General features: G+C 37.7%; 1 protein-coding gene across 1 annotated transcript in view; it reads left to right on the plus strand.

Moving 5' to 3' along the window:
- The first annotated feature begins 4,043 nt into the window (after positions 1-4,043).
- The window catches only part of adgrb3 (adhesion G protein-coupled receptor B3), a 114,451-nt gene continuing 98,442 nt past the window's right edge, over positions 4,044-20,052 (plus strand). Inside the window, exon 1 of the mRNA XM_030771272.1 lies at positions 4,044-4,797. Coding sequence (XP_030627132.1) covers positions 4,044-4,797 — 754 coding nt within the window. The remainder of the gene's footprint in view (positions 4,798-20,052) is intronic.

A 20,052-nucleotide genomic window follows, 5' to 3' on the forward strand; every position in this document is an offset into this window, starting at 1 on the left:
AAAGCAAAGCCTGTTGAGGGAGAATATAGAGGGTTTCCCGGGCAAAACTACTGGGGGAAATCTGTCGGCCCTGTTTAGGCATCACCTGCAAAATGCGCTGTTTTGCATCCCACACTGATAAGGCATAGAGCTCCGTTCTAATAATGTCAGCTTGGTTATGTCCCTGGACACTGGTTCCAAGTCCATTGGTTGTAGGGCTCGGTGTCATGAACAGTTGCTTCGCCTCTCAGTCTGCAGTGATATGTGACAAACCAGTTCATTGACATGCCCCCCCCCCCATCCCCCTTACCCGCCCGCTGCAGGAACATCTGTTCATAGACTAGTAGGCACTACGGTCTCTCCTAATCCATGCGCATAAGTAGGACATGAGCTCTAGATAACCTCTGGGTCTCGTTCACGGGGCAACATTCGTTCTTATTGTGAACTGCTGTCTGTCTAACCATTGGTACAAGTATTTCTATATAATTTACACATTAACACACGGGTCACTCACAGCTATTCGTTATCAGTTTGTCCCACCTCCCAAGGGCCATCTTCGCATCTCCGAATCACGCATGCAAACTTCTTGACGCCTTACACATACCTGGTCCTTTGCGGTCTAGAGTGCTATTTGAATATATCTACTCTTCACCGATGTCTTGGAAATATTGGAAATTCGTGACAAGCTCGAAAAGTACTGTCCAGATGCATTTCTTTTAGATATGGAACCTTTTCGTGGTTAGATAAGCCATTCGTCCGTATACTGTCCGTCTTGGTCAGATTATCATTTTTTTTTTTTACTCCAAAGAACATTACATTATTTATTTATGGCTTATGAGGACTTCACGCACAACTGTAACACCTGAAGGGACAGAGTTTATTCCAAATATTAATTAAAAAAAACTTATGTAAGAATACATGAGCAAATCATACAAAACATCAGACAGGTCGACAAAACACAGCCTCCTAGATGAGCATCAAACTTTACAAAAAGGAAATTGTTGACCTTATCAACCAACTCGTCAAACAAATTAGAAAATATAAAGTGGATGAAGGCTTTGTCCTGAGTGTTTGGGAAAAAAAATAACCACGCTTTGCAGATATCGAGTTATATTCAGTTAACTTCAGAGCAAAGAAGCCTCATATTCAGGAATCCTGGACAGGAGAGTTCAGAATATGACCAAAATTCAAAATAGCTCTTTGTGAGTATGAGAGAAATGAAATCGATATTTAGCCTATTTCGTGATGAAAATGACATAAAGAAATATGAATAGGAAAAAGATAGATCCAGGTAATGTCCCAAGGAAGAAGCACTTGTTTGTCCACATGCTTTCCATTTGGATATGATACAAAAGCCATGGTATTCCGCGTAGGCTGCGTGCCGCGGGAGCAGAACAGTCACACCACCGGTAGGTCCAGTCCAACGGAATATCTCTCTGCCTTGATTTTCAATAAAAGGAGTGCTATGTAAGCGTGGGAAAGGAGGGAAAGTGGTATGAGACGCAGCAAGAGACGTCCATACGTGCTTTATCTTAGTGGCAGTGACGTGATATTGCAGCTCCAGTCCTGAGGCTCGGCGAGCGAGCAAGCGAGAAAGCGGTTTCTGTCTCACTCTCCACCAAGTCAGTATTCGAACATCACCTAACCATTCGTCAAGGATTTTAGTCTACCTGCTGCCCAGTTTTACTATCTCTGGAGAGAAGACAGACAAAGGGCCGATGATCCTCCCAGATACAATCACATTAATTTTGTAGATTTTTTTTCTTGGTTTAGTATACCTTTATTGCTCCCTTATGTTGCGCTCGCTCCCATTTGGTACCCTTTAGGTGAAAAAAAAGAAAGACAGGAGATGAGCCAGACTGGAGTCTAACGCATTTTTTGCCTATTGACCATCTTGTTGCACCGGACTTCTATCGTCGGCAATGGGAAGTATTGATTCGCAAGAGCGCTGCACATTTTGTTATTTCTAAAGGATGCGTGCAAGTATGTGGGAAAAATAGCCATAGCTTCCGGAGTGTAAGGTAAGCAAGCAAGGTTTATTATTATTATTATTATTATTATTATTATTATTAACTTTGATGCTGAAGGCACAGGGCACTGAGCGACAAGTCAGAAATGGCAAAAGACATTGAGGAAAATGAACCCGACTATCGCATCAATTCGAGCCATTTGAATCAAAGTTCATTTATTTCACCTGATTCTCCAGATTCTGATAGGCAACTACTTACATAGTTGATTGTTTCGGCCGTTGATTAATTTATCACAATTACGTCAATGTATTTCAAAGGAGTCATATAGCAGATGAGGGTTAACGGGAAGTTAAGAGGTGATTTTGCGTTTTGTATGAAAATTGCAAAAATGGTGTTTTGGCGCCGACTATGTTCCATTAGATTTCGTATTAGGCAGATATTTGCACTATTTACTCTTTGCTTAAAACGGCACAAAATCTCGAAGAGCTTATATGGTTTTGCCACAGAATGTACAGACATAACCTATTACGTCAGCGCTGCATAAAACAGTAGAATTTGCAATCCTTTCATATTTTAAATGGAAAAGGGTACATCAGTTGCTTTAGCTTTTTCGTGAGAGTGCGCGGCGAGAGAGTGTCTCGTCCTAAATAAACTAACTGGCTTTACACAAAGCCGAGACGCAGTCTGCCTCACAACATCGTAATAACACTACCGCATTCAAGCTGAACAAACCATGCAAATAAATGTTCTCCTATAAAAGCTCTCAATTGTCCGTTCTGGGGATGCCGAATCTCAAGACACCATCCTTGCACTAAATTCGAACGCCTCCACACCGCCGTGACACTGCACACAGCTGCATTGCCTGCAGGATTAATGCAATCAGGACATCGAATAGCATTTTTTCCTCTGTTGGATCTCTCTCTCTCTCTCTCTCTCTCTCTCTCTCTCTTTTCTCTCTCTCCCCTCTACTCACTCACACTTCACCGCTCAAATCCAGAAAATCCAGTACCTGTCAGTGTTTTGTATACTTAAAATTACGAAAAATCAAATACAAGTGACACCGTGTTGCCAGATACAAATATTGCCATAGAAGTTTCCTGACATTTTTCGTTTCCAAGTGACGAACATGTGCGTCAATATCAAGAAAATTTGACATATGACTCTGTATTATTTATTGCTCTTATTTGCTGAGAAACAGGTTAGATATGGAATTGAAGTTTTGTAGGTTTCTGTTAGACGGTATTTTTTCAATCCTCCCAACTATCCTATGTTAATGATACGGGTAGATACCCAATTGCTCTATTTTTAATCGTTTCAAATAGATTACTCATAGACATTTATTGCTTTTTACAGTCATAATGAGCCACCCCGATCACAAATAGTCTTAACTGTCTCTCAGACACCATTCCGTTTACATAAATGAGGACAAGAAAGTGAGTCAGAGCATACTGAGAAACGCAGAATGTCATCATGCAGTCATCAAATTTAGTCGGCTAGAAAACCGTGACATCTCTCTGTGTATCAAAATTAATTACAAAACATAGAATGAACTACACATAAAAGTCAGATTTAAGCATGATGTCTTCCGTTGACGTTAGTTTCCCCGTTTGGATTTTTCCTCATATGTATCGATCCAACCAGCGATCAAGACAATAATACCAGCTTTTTCTCTCCACCATTTTGCAAATGACCTCTCACATTGACTCATTCATATAAATAATACGTAGGCCCAGCACTCAAGAGATAATGGACATACATCGATATCATTTGATAACGGACATTTTGAACATCATATGTGTCTTCCAGATGGAGTTACTGAAAATGATGTTTGAAATTTTATAGAAACCACAAGGTGGCAATGTTTATCCGAAATGTGGTTTATTCCCTGGAAAAAAGCACCGCTGGCTCAAATAACACACTAGCAAATGACTGTCGGTGATGAAGAAGTTGATTTTTAGCTTAAAACGACTTGGCTGAAATGAAAATACATAGGTAAACTTGTCGCTGTCTGTACAACACCAAGAGATACCTTTAAAATTTCTCTCTCTCTCTCTCTTTTTCTCTCTCTCTCTCTCGTAGGCCAAATGACATAGGATGAAGGCTGTTCGTAATCTGTTGATTTATATATTTTCCACCTATCTCCTGGTTATGTTTGGATATACTGGTGCCCAAGACTTCTGGTGTTCAACATTGGTTAAGGGAGTTATTTATGGATCTTATTCGGTGAATGAAATGTTTCCGAAGAACTACACAAACTGTACTTGGACGTTGGAAAATCCAGACCCCACCAAATACAGCATCTACCTGAAACTTTATAAACGAGATTTGAGCTGCTCAGAGTTCTCTCTCCTGGCCTATCAGTTTGATCATTTCTCACATGAGAAAATCAACGAGTTGTTAAAAATAAACGAGTCCATTGTCTACCTTTGTGATTCGAAGAATATTTATGTATTTTTGCAGTACGACAAGAATTTCGTTCAACTCCGGCGGGTTTTTCCTTTTGATTATAATGGATTGACGCTGAAGAAAACAGAGGAAGAACAGAATTCTGTGGTGGAGTTCCTGGTTTTGAATAAAGCAAGCCCAAGTCAGTTTGGCTGTCAGGTCTTATGTACATGGTTAGAGAACTGCTTGAAAGGAGAGAAGGGGACGGTGGAAACGTGTGGAATAGTGTACTCAAAATGCACCTGCCCACAACACTTAGGCGACGGAGAATCCGAAAGCGTGCTAATGCTCAACAATGTGGTGTTGCCTTTAAACCCTCAAACCGAAGGGTGTCTAACTCCACAACTGCGCACTGCTCAGGTGTGCAACCTGACCGCAGAGGTCAAACGACCATCCAAGGAAGGTGAGTATATAACATTTTTAATGTTCTGAAAGCTTTGACGCATTGAACGTTTTGTGTGTTTTAACGAGGCTCTGTGCTTCCCAGACACCTCTACTATACCCCTCTGCCCTTCCTAATGTATGTGGTTTAATTTAGACTGGGGGACTTGAAAGACATTCTGTTCACAGTCTAAAGTCAAACCAATCACTGGCAGCAACGTCTCAGCATTAGGCACACATAGCGTTGTCCTCTAAATGATGACCCATGAGAGCAAATTGTTATCACTGCACAGACAAGATTAGAACTGGGGTTTCCTGGACTAGTGAACAGGTACACTGGGTATGGTTAAAGTGTGCTGTTTAAAGGAATATTTCATTTAATTCTGTTATAATATTGACAAAATTGGAATGTAAGAGAGATTGAATTTAAAATACTGTTTTTAAATTTGCTGTTCACTTCAATATAACATTAGTAAAATCTGAAGCTTTTTAAATGGGCTTTTTTATCTGCAGATACATTTATGTTCTAGATAGTAGTGCCATTTACCTTGCAGAGATAATGGCTAACAGACCAGGCTGAATGTCCAGTTGTCTGTGCCAACTGTGCTTTTTTCCCTTTCTTTCTCTCTTTCTTTTTTTTGAATAAAAATGAGTTTAAAAATACTATGTTACTGTAAGACTGTGTGTAGCAGACAAACTAATTCTGCACAGGTGCCTAAATGTGTGTGTGTGTGTGTGTGTGTGTGTGTGTGTGAGTGTGTGTGAGTGTGTGTGTGTGTGTGTATTTTAGACCCAGGCGCACTGGATAAAGGCTGGCATGATGTTAATATATGAAGACACAGTGATGTAGCATTTACTATACAACTTGAGTGAAGATTTGCTTTAGCAGGCCTCTCATTTTAGTAGCTTACCTTGGCATACCAACAGAGCATTTAATAGCATTTCATGGGATCATTCACTCTCTAAGAATGGTCTAAGAATGGTCTCCATCACATGAGGCTGATAGGAAACACACTTGCATGCTGAAGTGTCACATGTACTTTTTAGTGTGTTGCCAAACATACCTTAGAAAATTAGCCCCAACTGAAAGTGTTTATTAAGAAGTGATAGTAAGCCAACAAGTAACTCAGTTTATCCTCTGCTTGGAGTACAGCAGGGCCAAAACTCAAAAGACTAGTAGGTTTGGTCTGACTGATGAGACATTCACTTCATCTCAGCAGAGTGATTATATATAAAAAATAATGAATTACACATGAAAAAGAAAAAAATATATCTGTTATGGAGCAATCTTCCTGTGGAATTTGGTTTCCACTATCTGAAAATAATGGCACCCTAGGGACTAGTGCCTGCTTTCAAATGGAATGTAGAGCTTTAGAATCATTAAGGTTTAGTCGAGTTAAACAGACCTTACACACACACATGCACACACATTCTCTCTCTCATACACACACATACACACACAGTCTCTCTCTCTCTCCCTCTCTCTCTCTCACGCATACACACACACACACACACCAGCCTCCTCTAGTACCATAACACCACCCTCCACCTCCAATGTGACTTGGACATGTGGTGCCCATGCTTGTAAATTGAAAACTCTATTTGGCCCTGGCTGTTTGACACTATTACGTTGCTTTTGTGTCAAGAAGAGAAGCTTTATCAAAAGGTATAAATGTGTTGCAATGTTCATGCTACAACTGAATGGTCTATCAGTTAAAATAGTTAAAAACTCACTCTACACACACACACACACACACACACACAAAGGCTTTGCGTCCTTTTTAGTTGTTCTAACTATTTATAAAATATTTGGTTCCCAACCTTGCAAACACAGTATTTAATCACATCTTTTAACGATCTATACTATAAATCTAGAGGGAGCATTTAATATGGTTAGAATACACATTAAAGCACTACATTTTTTTCTCCATTGAAAGCTTCTATTTATAGTGCAGACTGGTTTAAATCTGTTTTCATCTGAAAAGCTGGTGGATCATCATCAGGTTTAAAAGAATAGTGCTTCTCCACTGGCTTCACAGTGTTAGTCCTGTCGTTCCTCATGGTGAGGGAGCATTAGCTCACAGCAGGCTGAAATGCCTGTGTTATAATAAAAGGAAATGTGGAATAGTCTTGGATATATTCTGAACATTGCTACTGACTATTATTTGGCTGTGAGACTGAATGTTCTTTTTTGTTTTCTGTTTTGCTTTTTTAAATACAATGTTGTGGGTTTTTATTTTTATTTTTTTTGTTTGTTTGTTTGTCTGTTTATAAGGTAATATCTAGACTGATACTGGGGGGGAAAAGAGTTAATTAGTTTTTTTTTTTTTTTTTGTCTGATTACATCAGCATTGTTTTCAATGAGGATACAAGTGGAGTGTTTTGAAAAAGCATATTATAGTTGCATAATGATAATTATAATGGCTCAGCATATTAGCTGTGCCTTAATGTGCCTTTTCTGATTGCACTATTACTACATTTATTATCTTGGTTTTGTTTTGTTTTTTGTTTTTTTGAGATCATCACCGTGATAATGAACCGATGCAGGAAAGCCATGTAAGATAATGGAAGCAGGTGTTATTATAGAGCACTGGCTTTAAGAGATGTGGCCTCACTTTCTACTGCGTGTTGTAAATCTGACCTGATGGGACTGTCATGCCCTTATCAGAGAACTCAAAGAGTACCTTATTCAAACAGCCAAATTCCTCAGAGACCGCACAGTACATTTCAAAAGTACTAAATAATCCTGAAAGGAAGCATCTGAGGAGCTGTTAACAAGTCAAGAGATGTGTTGGCTTGATACTGAAGCATTTTGATCAGAAACATTTTGATCAGAGGCTTGGTAATGGTGGAAAGTTGTGAAAATGTTTGAAGTTTTGAAAATATAAACTTTACAGACCATTACTGGCTGTCTCTGGTTGTCTAGCCAATATTTGTATACAGTACAACCAGTGCTGACACACACGCAAAACCCGTGCAGTCAGAAGACACTGTGACTCAGTGGGCTTCGCTGTCTACAAAGACCCAGATGATTCTCCTTCCAGAAGTCTATCCAATATGAAGCCAAAGGGACTGGTCACTGAGGACTCGAGATAACTGAAGCCTACAAAATAAATGACCAAACTCAACAATTTCAACCAAAAGCAACATCAGTGGAGTTTTGAAGATAAGAAAAATTGAGGTTTTTTTTTTTTTTTTTTCAAAGTAGTCTGATGGGCTCAGGTTTTTCAGGTTAACAGCGTATTTTGCTGAGGGTCCAGTTTACTTATACTTGACTTTACTAACCATTTGGAATTATTCAACTTGCAGAGACATTTTCTTCTAAAGGACACTTCTCTGCCCATGAGCTGAGTGAACTAAAACTAGATATTTAGTGGGTCGCTTGAAAACTTTAAATTAGGCTTACCATTTTCCCCAAGTATAATTAACAACACCATGCATTTTACTGAACATCGCAAACTGTAATTTAAAGCCCCTGAACTACATTTGCAAAGCAAGATCAGTAGCAATATACTACTTAATTATAAATTTAGATACAAATATAAACAGTCATTAGAATTCTTATTTTTGTTTCTTTTGGCTGCTTTTGTACCAGCCAGTTTTTTTTAGAAGCATCAGTATTTGCAAATTGTAGGCCAGAATTGTTCTGTGCAGATAAAATGTTAAAATGACTTTTTTATTGCCTTTTCTGTAATGTTTGAAAACCAAGCTTCTCCTTTACTGTTATAAGGGAGGGACAGCTTAAATGGAACAGTTGTCACCATTATGTCCATGTGTGTTTTAACGCTGTTGTCAGTTAGTTTTCCTCTCTTCCTGTATGAAAAGACCCTATTCACATAAGATGTCGTACTATCAGCAATCTACTCAGCTGACAATGTGCCGTAGTAATATCATCTTTCAAAACTATCTATAATGAATACAGTGTGTGCATGTAGTAGATATAGGCCTAAAAGAGTGATTCTCTTTTAAGGCTGTGGAGTCCTTGAATGAAATTGCATCTTAGGGCATGGGTATAAACTGAGGGTAGCCACCATTGTAGTGTACATACACCCTGTTACCACGCTGTTGCCAAGGGCGTGTGCAGGATGTGCCAAGAATTGCACATAGTTAATATACCCGAGTGCTTTTTCTTCATCATCTCTTCTCCAGGCTTCTTGACAGTTGATGCGGTGGCAAAGTCAGCTATTCCAAATTGTGCCTCTTAAATTAGTCACGAATGGATATGGTTCGAACAGATGAGCAACATCTTGAGGCATTGTCTCATTAATGTGGTTCTTTTCTGCAGTCTGCCGTTGGCCAACAGACGTGCGCTTTTTTTTTTCCATTTCAGGGAGAATTTGCCAGACTGCTTAGGGAAAACAAGCCTAAATCTCTCCATTGTGCGAGAAAGTTGTCGTGTCATTTAGTGAAAGTGGGCCTCATTGAGTTTGGGCTTCAGGGAGACTATGGAGACTTGAGAGAGAAGAAATGGGTGATTCTAATGATAGATAATACAGAGTCATATTATTTCTGCCGAGTCATTCAAGCCCCTATTCCCAGCAAAAAATATGAAATCTCTGTAATATAAAATGTTATTTGTCATTTTAAAAAGTGTCAACAGCAGTTTCAGCTATTTGGACATATGAAAAATGAATGGTAAATATTCATAGAGAAGTGATATTTTGTTGATTGTGATTAACGTTTTCAGTAATGATAATGGTTTACTTAACGTCAGTGGCACATTATTTCAGAAGATATGTCACTGACATATATTTTAATGGTCATCATATGTCATGTGGTGACATTAGTCATGCTTACACAATGTGATTTATGACGACTGACAGCACAACTCTACGTTGACTCTTTTACTGTATACGTTATAAAGAAAACTGTCACATGTGGTCCGGCAAATCATGTTTTTTTGTTATTACTACTACCGTGTGGTGTTAAAAAAGAAGAAAGAAAGGAAGATAGAAAAATGGTCCTACTTGGAAGGAAAGTTTCAGTTATGTATGTGAAAAAAAATGTTACATAAATTTGCGAGAAGATCCAGAGACATTTCCTTTCATGTATCCTTGCCTTTTTTCCCCTTTTAACAGTAGCAGCCCACACTTACAATGAACAGTGATACAGGACCTAAAACGATCTGTGAAGACAAAAATAGAAAGGTTGAATCTCATCAGTATTCAGTTCACAGATGTCATCTAACAATGCTCTGTTATTGACTATCAAATCATTTGTGAACTTGAAGATGGCAAATCAGGTTAATGGGTAGATGAGAAAGGTAGCATGCATATTCATTGGTCAAAAGAGTCCATAACACTCTCACTGCAGTCTCTCTACATAGTGTGGTCTTCCATTCTCTTCAGATCTTGGTCAAGTCACTCAGTCGTTACAGTGCTTTATGTTTAATCCTATTGTTCTCCATTCAGGTTCACAACGGTGGATAGGGGAAGGTAGATTTCTGGTACAGAATATACTTTTCTTACCATTATTTTTTTTATATGTCCAGTAGATGTTGAATATTTTAACTTTGTGGGAAGAACTTGATGTTTACCAGCGCTACATGAAAGTGTGATCATGTTTAAAAAGGCTGTTGTAGGCTTTCAGACCGAATTGTGTTATAGCTTAGAGTATTTCAGAGCGTAGAGCTTAGAGTATGTCAACTGTAAAACATATAACCATCACATGCAACAGAATACTTCTGAAGGTATGCATCGTGTCTATTTTATGTTAAGAAGTTAATTGCTTCTCAAAACAAGAGTCTGGTCAAGTTTATGAAAAGTAAGTACAGGTTGTCTTGTTGTTTGTTTTAGCTTTAACACGTAGTTATGTCCATACCATTGTCAAAGTTTGTATTCAGAGGTCACTTAGCTGTTGCTATAAGATCAATTATTATATTGTAATAAATTATCAAATGAGAGTAGGATATTAAAATGAGCTGTCTTGTCAGTACATTACTTGTATATCACCTACCTGTTTCTGTTTTTTTTTTTTACTCACAAATTCTGTAAAAATATAACATAAGCTCAAAATTTGTTTTTATTATGAACCTTCTGATGTTCTTAGCATTTACACATTTTATTTGACTTTGCAAGTGCAACAGACTTGAAAGCAACATTTTCTTGTGTTTCCATTGCACAGTAAGCTTTCATAGGCATTATGCATGCGTTTGATAAGTATAAGCGGAGTTAAATGGGACCAGTAGGATGATTGAATGCTCCACCAAGAATAATTAGGAAAACAGGTTCCTTTGTAAGTATTTGTGATATATATCAAATTAGCAACTGTTTTCAGTTCCTTTGAAATAATAATAAAAAAAACAATCAGACCCATAGTGGACCCATATATTTGGGCAGTTGTATAAATGAAAATATGGACGAGATGTGTCAAGTAACTATAGCCTTAAGCGACAGTTTTGTGGTATTTGGAGAAAGCATGCAGCCAGCCCCCAAAGTCCAAATCTTTGGAATAATTAACCAAATATATTATTTCTCTGTAAGTATATAAAAGAGTAATCCAAAAACCTTACATGGTTTGATTTTGTGTGTGTGTGTGTGTGTGTGTGTGTATGTCTATGAAGTTAAAAGCAATTATTGTGATTAGTAAGAATATATGCAGATATGCTCCAGGCATATAAAATGGTTTAAGACCCACTGAATATTCCCTTTGCATTTTCATATTAACGTAGGTTATCATGGAGTCATCCAGCGTAATGACAAGAATCTATTATGTGCTTGGTCAGTTTTCACTTGTTCATGTCTAGAAAATATTCATTTGAATTGTATTGGCACAATTATTCCTAAAAGTAGAAATGAATTGTGGATAACTACACGTTATTACACAATCGTCAATTGTACAATTCCCGTTTAAAATTGCATCTGTGTGTATCATGGAGTCTTACTGAAAATATCGAATAACCTTTCCAGAACAATTATCTGTTCATTAGGTATGATAAATACTTTGTTTAGTTTGAACATGTATCTGTTCAGAAATTCAGACAGTATTCCCTGTGACACCTAGATGTCTTGACAAATGTGGAGATTTCATTTTTGCTGACCAGAGAAACTTTCTTGTCTGTCTTGTAGTACTTTTCCTAATAATGAATTCCCTTGATGTATCTTATCTCCTCTCACCCTCTCTTCCAATAGCCAGAGTGTTTCATGTTTTCTCAAAGGCAAACACAATTTTGTTTCTCTCCATAGATGACGTTACCCTGGCAATAATGATTTGGCTATTGACATACAAATGCTGGAAGGCATTTTCAGTAGAGTGAATATGTGAAAGCAGAATATACCGGGTTTAGCTATTTTTTCAATTATTTAAAATGAGAGTTCCCAGAATGCGGAATGAATCTCACTCTACATTATTAAAGCACGATGATAAATTCACCATTAATATTCATTCACCATTATTTATCTGAAATAAAAGTAATGAGTCTCTGTTTTACATTTACTGAGGACTTTAATCCACTCTTCTCCCCTGGGACGTCTCACTGCTTGTTCTTGGCACACTTAGGCTCTGCAGCTTGTAGGGCTGCAAAGGCGTATTTTTAGAGCTAAGAAAAAGAGTCTGGACAGCTAAAGTTTTAGATTTTATTTATTCATCTTTGGTCATTAATGCGTGGCCTTCCAGCACAGCCTTTATAGTCTTTTTTCCCCATCAGCTGATCAAGAAACTATGAAGGCTATATGATACATTCATTATTCATTGATACTGCTGAGGGATAATGAATATTATCTCAAAGTGTAAGTTGCTGCAAAATCATATAAGATATAGAAGTTGTAAATAGGCCAATAAAAATATGCATAGTTAATTACAGATAATTTCACAAAGTAATCTTGAATAACTTCAGTTATTATACGTGAAATGGCACTGTCTGAGTCTTGGTATACTTCCTGTAGATTTTTTTTTTTTCTGGTGTGTGTGTTTGAAGGCCTTAAGTCACACAAATGTGACTGCGCTAACTCATATTATAGCATTTTGTGCAGCCATTTTACAGATGGCCACAGCTATAAAAGTGCTTACTTAGAATCAGTCTCATTTGCAGTTTACAGTTTCATTGGCATGTAATTCCGCCTGGTTCTGTTGTGAATTTTCTGTTAACGATCAGACGTTATGGAGAAGTCATTTTTCTTTTCTTTGATACATTGATTTCGCTGCTAAATACAGCGAAGGGAAATGAATTGCACTAGTCATTATTTTACCATGAGTCCATGGGTTTAACTTGCAGCAGTGCAGTTTTGAGCCAAGGAATATTTGGCCTTGAAGTACCCAGATCACCAAAACTGTGGTGCCATATCCATAGAATATCTTTATTCATATCTGTGGATTATCTGTGTTTTGCACCATAACGATATGTAATAGGATATAGAATTTTGCATCCCCTTTTACAGAATGTTCAGTCTTAAATGGTAGTAGCTATTTTGCAAAATATGGTGCAATTCTGTTTTCTTTTGATACCAAAACATTGAGACCACAGTACAGCAATTCTATATATATTTTGCCAAGTAGACAGGGAGAGGGGATGAGTGAGAAATCTTTTGGGTAACACTTGTCTTTTGAGGTTTGCCTTTTTGTGCCTCTTATGAAAGTTGTGAATGCAGTTCACCAAGACCAATGTGTACACATACGTGCGTATTTGCATGTACTCTGCCTTCACTCTCATTGTATCTCCAAATATCATTTGTTCCCTTTGCCATTAAAACAAACAAACAAAAAAAAAACCAAAACTGCCTAATTGTGAATGTAGTATGTCAATATTTTAAATGTCAATACTAGTGGTTCAATATAATTTATTTGGAAATAGAGGAAATTCTGCTTTTGGTCTGTCACCTCTTGAGAGAGAACCTTCTTACATTGTAAAATGTATCTTGCTTGTGCTCCGGCAGTCCATATGATGTTGTTGAGTGCATGGATGGCTGATGTCCATAGTTATATGTGAATAATACCATATTAGGCTAGATACATTTAATTTGTTTCTGTGATGTACTTCCCTTCTGTCTTTTGAGTTGATGATGAGTGGATTTAAATTTAAATCAAAGGAAAACACACAAGTTGTTTTGTTCTTATTCTCTGTAGTTTCAAAAAGGGATACTGCATGAATTTGGATGTCAGGAGTAATAAGTCTCTGAAGATGAAGAAGGTTTTTTAGATTTAGATATAACATTAGTTTACTGATGGTCACTGTAATAGTTTCTTCACTTTTCCCTTGTGGAGATAATGTAGTATTGTAGTTGTCATAGTGCACTCTGGTAGAGAACCAATTAACTTGGGTTACATCTCATCGAACACCATTTACAAGGTTCTTTAGTTTCAAAATTTAAATGAGCTAAATACATGAAAGTTTTGGTGTTTTTGTTTTAGTATATCAGTTTGAATATAATGAGTTTGATGAAATAGCACTGTTTCTCTCTCTCTCTCACAACCCCTTTCCCATACACACATACACACACACACATACACACACACACATATCATTTTATCTTCAGATGACCACTTTGTGCACTTTGTGTCTAGTAAGTATCTTTTTTAGATCAGCAGCAGTCTAAATTTTCCCCCTATGAATTTCAACTCTATCAGTGTTGCTTGTCATTCAGTGGCAATTACAGTTTGCAGAATAAAGGCATTTACATCGACATCCACCCAGAGAGCAACGCAAATGAAACTGCCAGTCATAGAAACTGTTTATGCCCCAGAAGTAGATGAAAAATAAAATAACAATCATCCCTCTGGAGGTCTTGGATGGACAGCTTCTCGCATTGATATTCCCTTTGCAAAATATGATACGTGCCTATAAACTAACACTATATCTGAGGCATTTTAACTATTTTTAAAGCTAAATGAAACGGGTATTTCAGGGATAAACTGCAAAGCATGTAGAGGAATATAACACACATCTTGCATGAATGAATCAGCGGCATCATTTTAAAATGCACATACTCAAATGGGTTTGAGAGTGAAATTAAACCACATGCAAAAAAATCCATTTATTTCAAAATTAGGAGTTAGTTTGTTGTGAGATATGCACCACAAACTGCATATTGGTAATATATAGATGTGTGCTTTCAATACTACAGCCACAAATTTTAAAGCTGCACTTTTTTGTCATTTTAAACATGAAAACATGACAGGGTAAATGTTGAGACATTCTGTTTGACAGTTAAAAATATACTTATAGATTCAAACCCAGTTAATTTGTAATTATGGAGTTATAGACTGTAAAAGCGGTGAAATGGAAATTTTGATGTTATTTCAATAAATGAAAAAAACTAATATGTTCAAGAAAACTTTTACTGAGGCATCTGTTCTCTCTTTCCCAAAAAAGTATTGTTTTATGTTTTGCCTCCACGGGAATGAGGAGACAATATTGTCATAATGTTTCTGTCTCTCATTGTAGTTATCTGTAAAAGATCAGTTATCTATGTAAAAGATCACAGAAGAATCATTCATTCATTCATTCTCAAAGCTGCTTATCCTAATTAGGGTCACAGGGGAAGCTGGAGCCTATCCTAGCGTTCGTTGGGCAAAAGGTGGGGAAACACGCTGGAGAGGTTGCCAGTCCATCGCAGATGGAAGAATCAATTTATGTGAAAATATGCTTACAACATTGATGATGGAGAAAATAAAGGATTTAAGGATAATGAAATAAAACTCAGAAAACACTAGCATATTCACATGCTGTGCTTTAGATATAATAAGGATATGAATTATTAACATTTGATCTTGCACAGTACACATGCATACACTTTGATATGAAAGGCAAGGGTAACAAAATTAAACAGAAGTCCCTGTCTCTCTCTTTCTGTCTTTCTCTCTCTCTCTCTCTCTCTCTCTCTCTCTCTCTCTCTCTCTCTCTCTCTCTCTCTCTCTCTGTGTCTATCTATCTATCTAGTTGTGTGTGTGTGTGTGTGTGTGTGTGTGTGTGTTTAAGTACTGTGTACATAAGAATTGAAACAAAAGCAAAATGACAGAAAAAGAATAACAATAATGTCAAGGTTTGAAAACTTTTTTTTTTTTCCATTTATTTCAACCTCAGAAGAGCTCGTAGGATTGAAAATTGAAGGTGTGCTCCAGCATCATTTTTCATTCATCCAGTGTCTTCAAGAAAAAAAAAAATCATCCAAAACATCTTAGCTAGAGCTCAAGGCCGTGCTTTCGGAGAAGCCGTCGTCCGGCCCTCAAGGCCATCCTGGTGGAGGGGCTGCTGCTGTCTGGGGATTTGTGATGTAAACAAGAACTGACATGAGCAGTGCAGAACAGAGCACAGTTTTAAAGTCATCTAGGGACTCCACCTTAATGTCCCCAAGCTGTCACAATGGTGGGTGGGTCGGTGGGGGATGGGTTTGGCTGTGGGCGTGGAGAGGGAGGGGGTGGTCAGGGCAAAATATCGTATTTCTGAATCATTCCCTCTCTTCTAAATTAGTTTCATCAGAGTTTATCAAAGAGACTGGTGGGCCAGGCATGGATGATTGGCCTGACATCTCCAATCTGTCACCCAGTCTGACTGGAGGGTCCTCAAGGTGTAAATCTCACCCATTATTCACTCATAAACCTCAAACACAGGATTATGGGTCAGAGAGAGAGAGACATGATAGATATCTAGATATCTATACCTTATAAAATAGCTTACCACATTGTTTTAAGTCTAAAATTTTGTGAGATTTTGAAATATATTGTTAAAGGAAAAAAAAAACCTGCTTTTGAGTTCTACAAATATACAGATCATTTTGATCAGCATGCAGTTCACTATGTCAAAATGGCATTATGTTCCTGTTTCATTCTGTGTGTAAAATATTTTTGTGAATGTTTTTCAATCATAAAGTGACATGACAAGGACGTGCCACTCATTCAAGTGAAGTTCATCAAATGACCTTGAAGATACTTGGTAGCACGCCTCACCATTGACTATTTCTCTCTTTAAACTGTAATAATAGGACAAACTCAATATCTACTGAGTTCTTACTACTGATTCTACCTATTCCCAACCCTTCCCTCTACACCCCTTCCACCTACTGAACAATGAAATTGGCTCTTACCTGTATTGTTTGTGTCACACTTTTCTCCTTGATATCAAAACCAGCCAAATGCCACAAACACAGCAACATGTTACAGAGCTAACTAAATAAACAAATAAATAGGTTCATCTCAAAAAGTTAAACATGCAACATAAACTACTTTTTGTCAGAAGTGTTAAGCTGAATTACTCACTAGAAGTGTTTTGTTGTTTAAAAAAAAAAAAAAAAAAAAAAGACCTCATGGGTGTAGGCAGTGATACTTTTCGCCCACTTTATTCCCATGTGATTATGCAAACAAATGGTAATTTTGTTTCCAGTCGATGCATAAGTAGTCTCCTTTCCCTTCACAATTACAATTCTTTTGATTACTATCACCAAGTAACCTTGATATATCTGTTTGAATCTGCTTTGATGCAGAGAGAAACATGAACATGAAAGAAATGTCATCAAGGTTTATGGGACGTGTTCCTGTTTTACATAGATTGGCCGTACAATTTTGGTCTGAAATGCAAATTCATCACAACAAACAATAAATGCAGAAAACAGTCAGTGTTGTTTGTCAGCCAGTCTCTTTTGATTTCTAGCCTAGCATGTGGAAAGTGACGGAGTATTCATTTTTTAGTTGTGAAGGTAAAAAAAAAAAAAGCATTATAAGACACCTGTCTGACAGGTTAAGTGTTTGTCAGTATGTATGAGATTCTTAAAGAGGCTCTCTCAAGGGAACTGTGTTCTCTTGAGAGTAATTAACCAACGTGAAAAACCTCACCATGGAGATGTTATCTTTAAAGGCAACAAGCAAAGCAGACACTTTGACGTGGCACCAGGTCCTTAAAAAAAAAGCTTGCTGAGATCTTCTGAATAATCTTCGTAAAGGTAAAAGAACATGGTATTTTCTATGTAGTTTGATTCTTGTCTTTGTAGGAATCCAAAAGACGTGGATAGTTTAACCCACCATATTCACGTGTTGAATAATTGTAGAGTGAATACTTCAAAGACAGGAAACTATGTGGTTGTGCTGGGTGGATGATGTTTTTTTTTTTTTATCTGGGTCACTAGATAATATTTGCTCTCTCAATCTGATAAGAGCTATCAAGATTAGTAATCTATGAAAGACTGCTTTAGAGCTTACCCCTGGAGGTTTTTAAAATTTTCAACCATGCTCTGACAAAGTTCAGCTGTGTTCGTGTGTGTATGGCATCATAGTTTTGATTGACAGACTGGAACTGTCCAGTTTTTGTGGATACATATGGATGCAGGGGGTACTAAAGGCCCAGAGAATCACATCTACTTGGCCATGTTGTTCCTCCTGATCGCAGTAGACTGAGATCTGAGAGCTCCTTCCCATTCCAGCCAATGGCCAACATTCATCATAAAGTTGTGGCGGATCCCATTCTTGTGTATGTTTTGCAATGAATACATTCATTATGACTGAATTAATACATAACTCATGTAAATTAGACTTTAGGAGTTGAAGTGTCTATTGTTAATGGAAAATACGTCAGAATTCTACAAAGGAAAGAGCTTTGACCTTTTAGACATCACTGATCGAATAGACATTTTTATATCTTTCTCAGTGATTCTTAACTCACTGTTCTATAACCTCAGACAGTTTGAGTGCTGGTATTTCTACTGGGTGTTGGACTGAACCTAAATTTTGGCTATGGAAAATAAAACAGAGCTGTACGCAGACATTGGAGCATGTTAAACAACATTACACTTGGGTAAAATGCTCCCTTTTCTCCACCACATGGCTTTTACTGCTACCATTTTATCATTTCAACTGATTCAGTGCTTCCAGAATCGTTTCTCTCAAGTCGGCCAAGATGGCTAAATAAAGTTCATCCACAGTATTAAAGGTACAGCAGGGAATTTGATAGATACTCTTGGTTTTGCAGAGTCATAAAATGCTATGATGTTCCGGCATTCTTGCTGCAGTAAGAGTGGTTCGGAGCACAGAGGTTGTAATTATATCTGACAGACAAATCAGAAGTGCCTCACTTCTGTGGGAAATTGTTGCCCCGAACAGAATCAATACTGTAACACTGTAGATGTTCCTGGACTACCTTTTCATACCCTCAGCGTTCCCATTTTAGTTTGCTTATTAATGGAGAGAGGCGGCTTAAGGTTTTCAACATCTGTCAACTTTTGTCATAAGACCAAGATGAAACGAAGTTCTTGTACGCGTCAAAGGCAAATTTCTCAGTGCTATGGACTTTAAAATATTACCTGTTTGTTTTTGTTTTTGTTTCGTATGGCCTGGAATTCAGTGAGGCTTTTTTTTAGACTTTTTTCCCGCTCATTTAAATCCCCATCCCACCTCACAGAGTTTCATTTACCTTTGTAATTCTGCCGTGAAAGTGCCTGTAAACTGCATTCATCGTGGAAGATTAGAAATTAAAAGATTTATTACCAACAATACTTACAGTTTTTGTTTTAGTGAAGTGATCTGAGAACGCCAGAGCCCGATTTGGGTCAACTGGAATGTACTGTAAGAGAAAATTGTGTAACATATTACTGAAAACTGATATTAAAAAACAACAACAACAACAAAACAAAATGCTGGTCACTTTTGCTTGGCCCATAAATTTTGAGGTCATTCCTCCCCCCATGGGGCAAGAGAGTTGTTGGGTCTATCATCATTAAAGTCCTGAGTGATATGAGCCTAATGATTAGATTAAAGAGCTGGATGTTTTACAATGAACCGCATGGATATTTCTCTCTCACTCCCTCTTTCCTCTCTCTCTCTCCCTCCTACCCTCTGTTCCCCTCCTCTCCCTTTTGCACTGACTCTCTGAACTGCTCTGGCCCAGATGAGATTTTGGTATGCACTGTGCAAGTTGCTCCTCATTACCAAGGGGCTGTAGTGATGTTCTGGACACAGCGGCTACGTGTCACCCATGGCCCGGCTGGTAATTTGGATTTGCTGTGCGTTGTCCAACAAGCTTGTGATAGTCAATGAGAGGACAAATGTGCAGACATTCTCTGAAGCCTTTTTTTTTCACCGTGTTCAAAGTTTCATTACAATGGATAAATTGACTCTCTCTTACCCTGGCCTCTTATACAATGAATCCCGGTCTTTTTGCCAAACCTCTTTTCAGTCTACCTACATACTGTACATTGTGTCAGTAATGATTGCTATTTTCAGTACATTCCCTCCATTCTTTTGTTGGCACAATTGAAACACTGTAATCTGTTTTGAGTAAAGGGTCAGGGTAAGGTTGTTCAGTAAAACAGAGATATACATTAATCTTTTATTCCTGAAAGGACAATGGTTTCCATGG

The sequence above is a fragment of the Chanos chanos genome, chromosome 4 (genome assembly GCF_902362185.1).
Source record: "Chanos chanos chromosome 4, fChaCha1.1, whole genome shotgun sequence".
Classification (NCBI taxonomy): domain Eukaryota; kingdom Metazoa; phylum Chordata; class Actinopteri; order Gonorynchiformes; family Chanidae; genus Chanos; species Chanos chanos.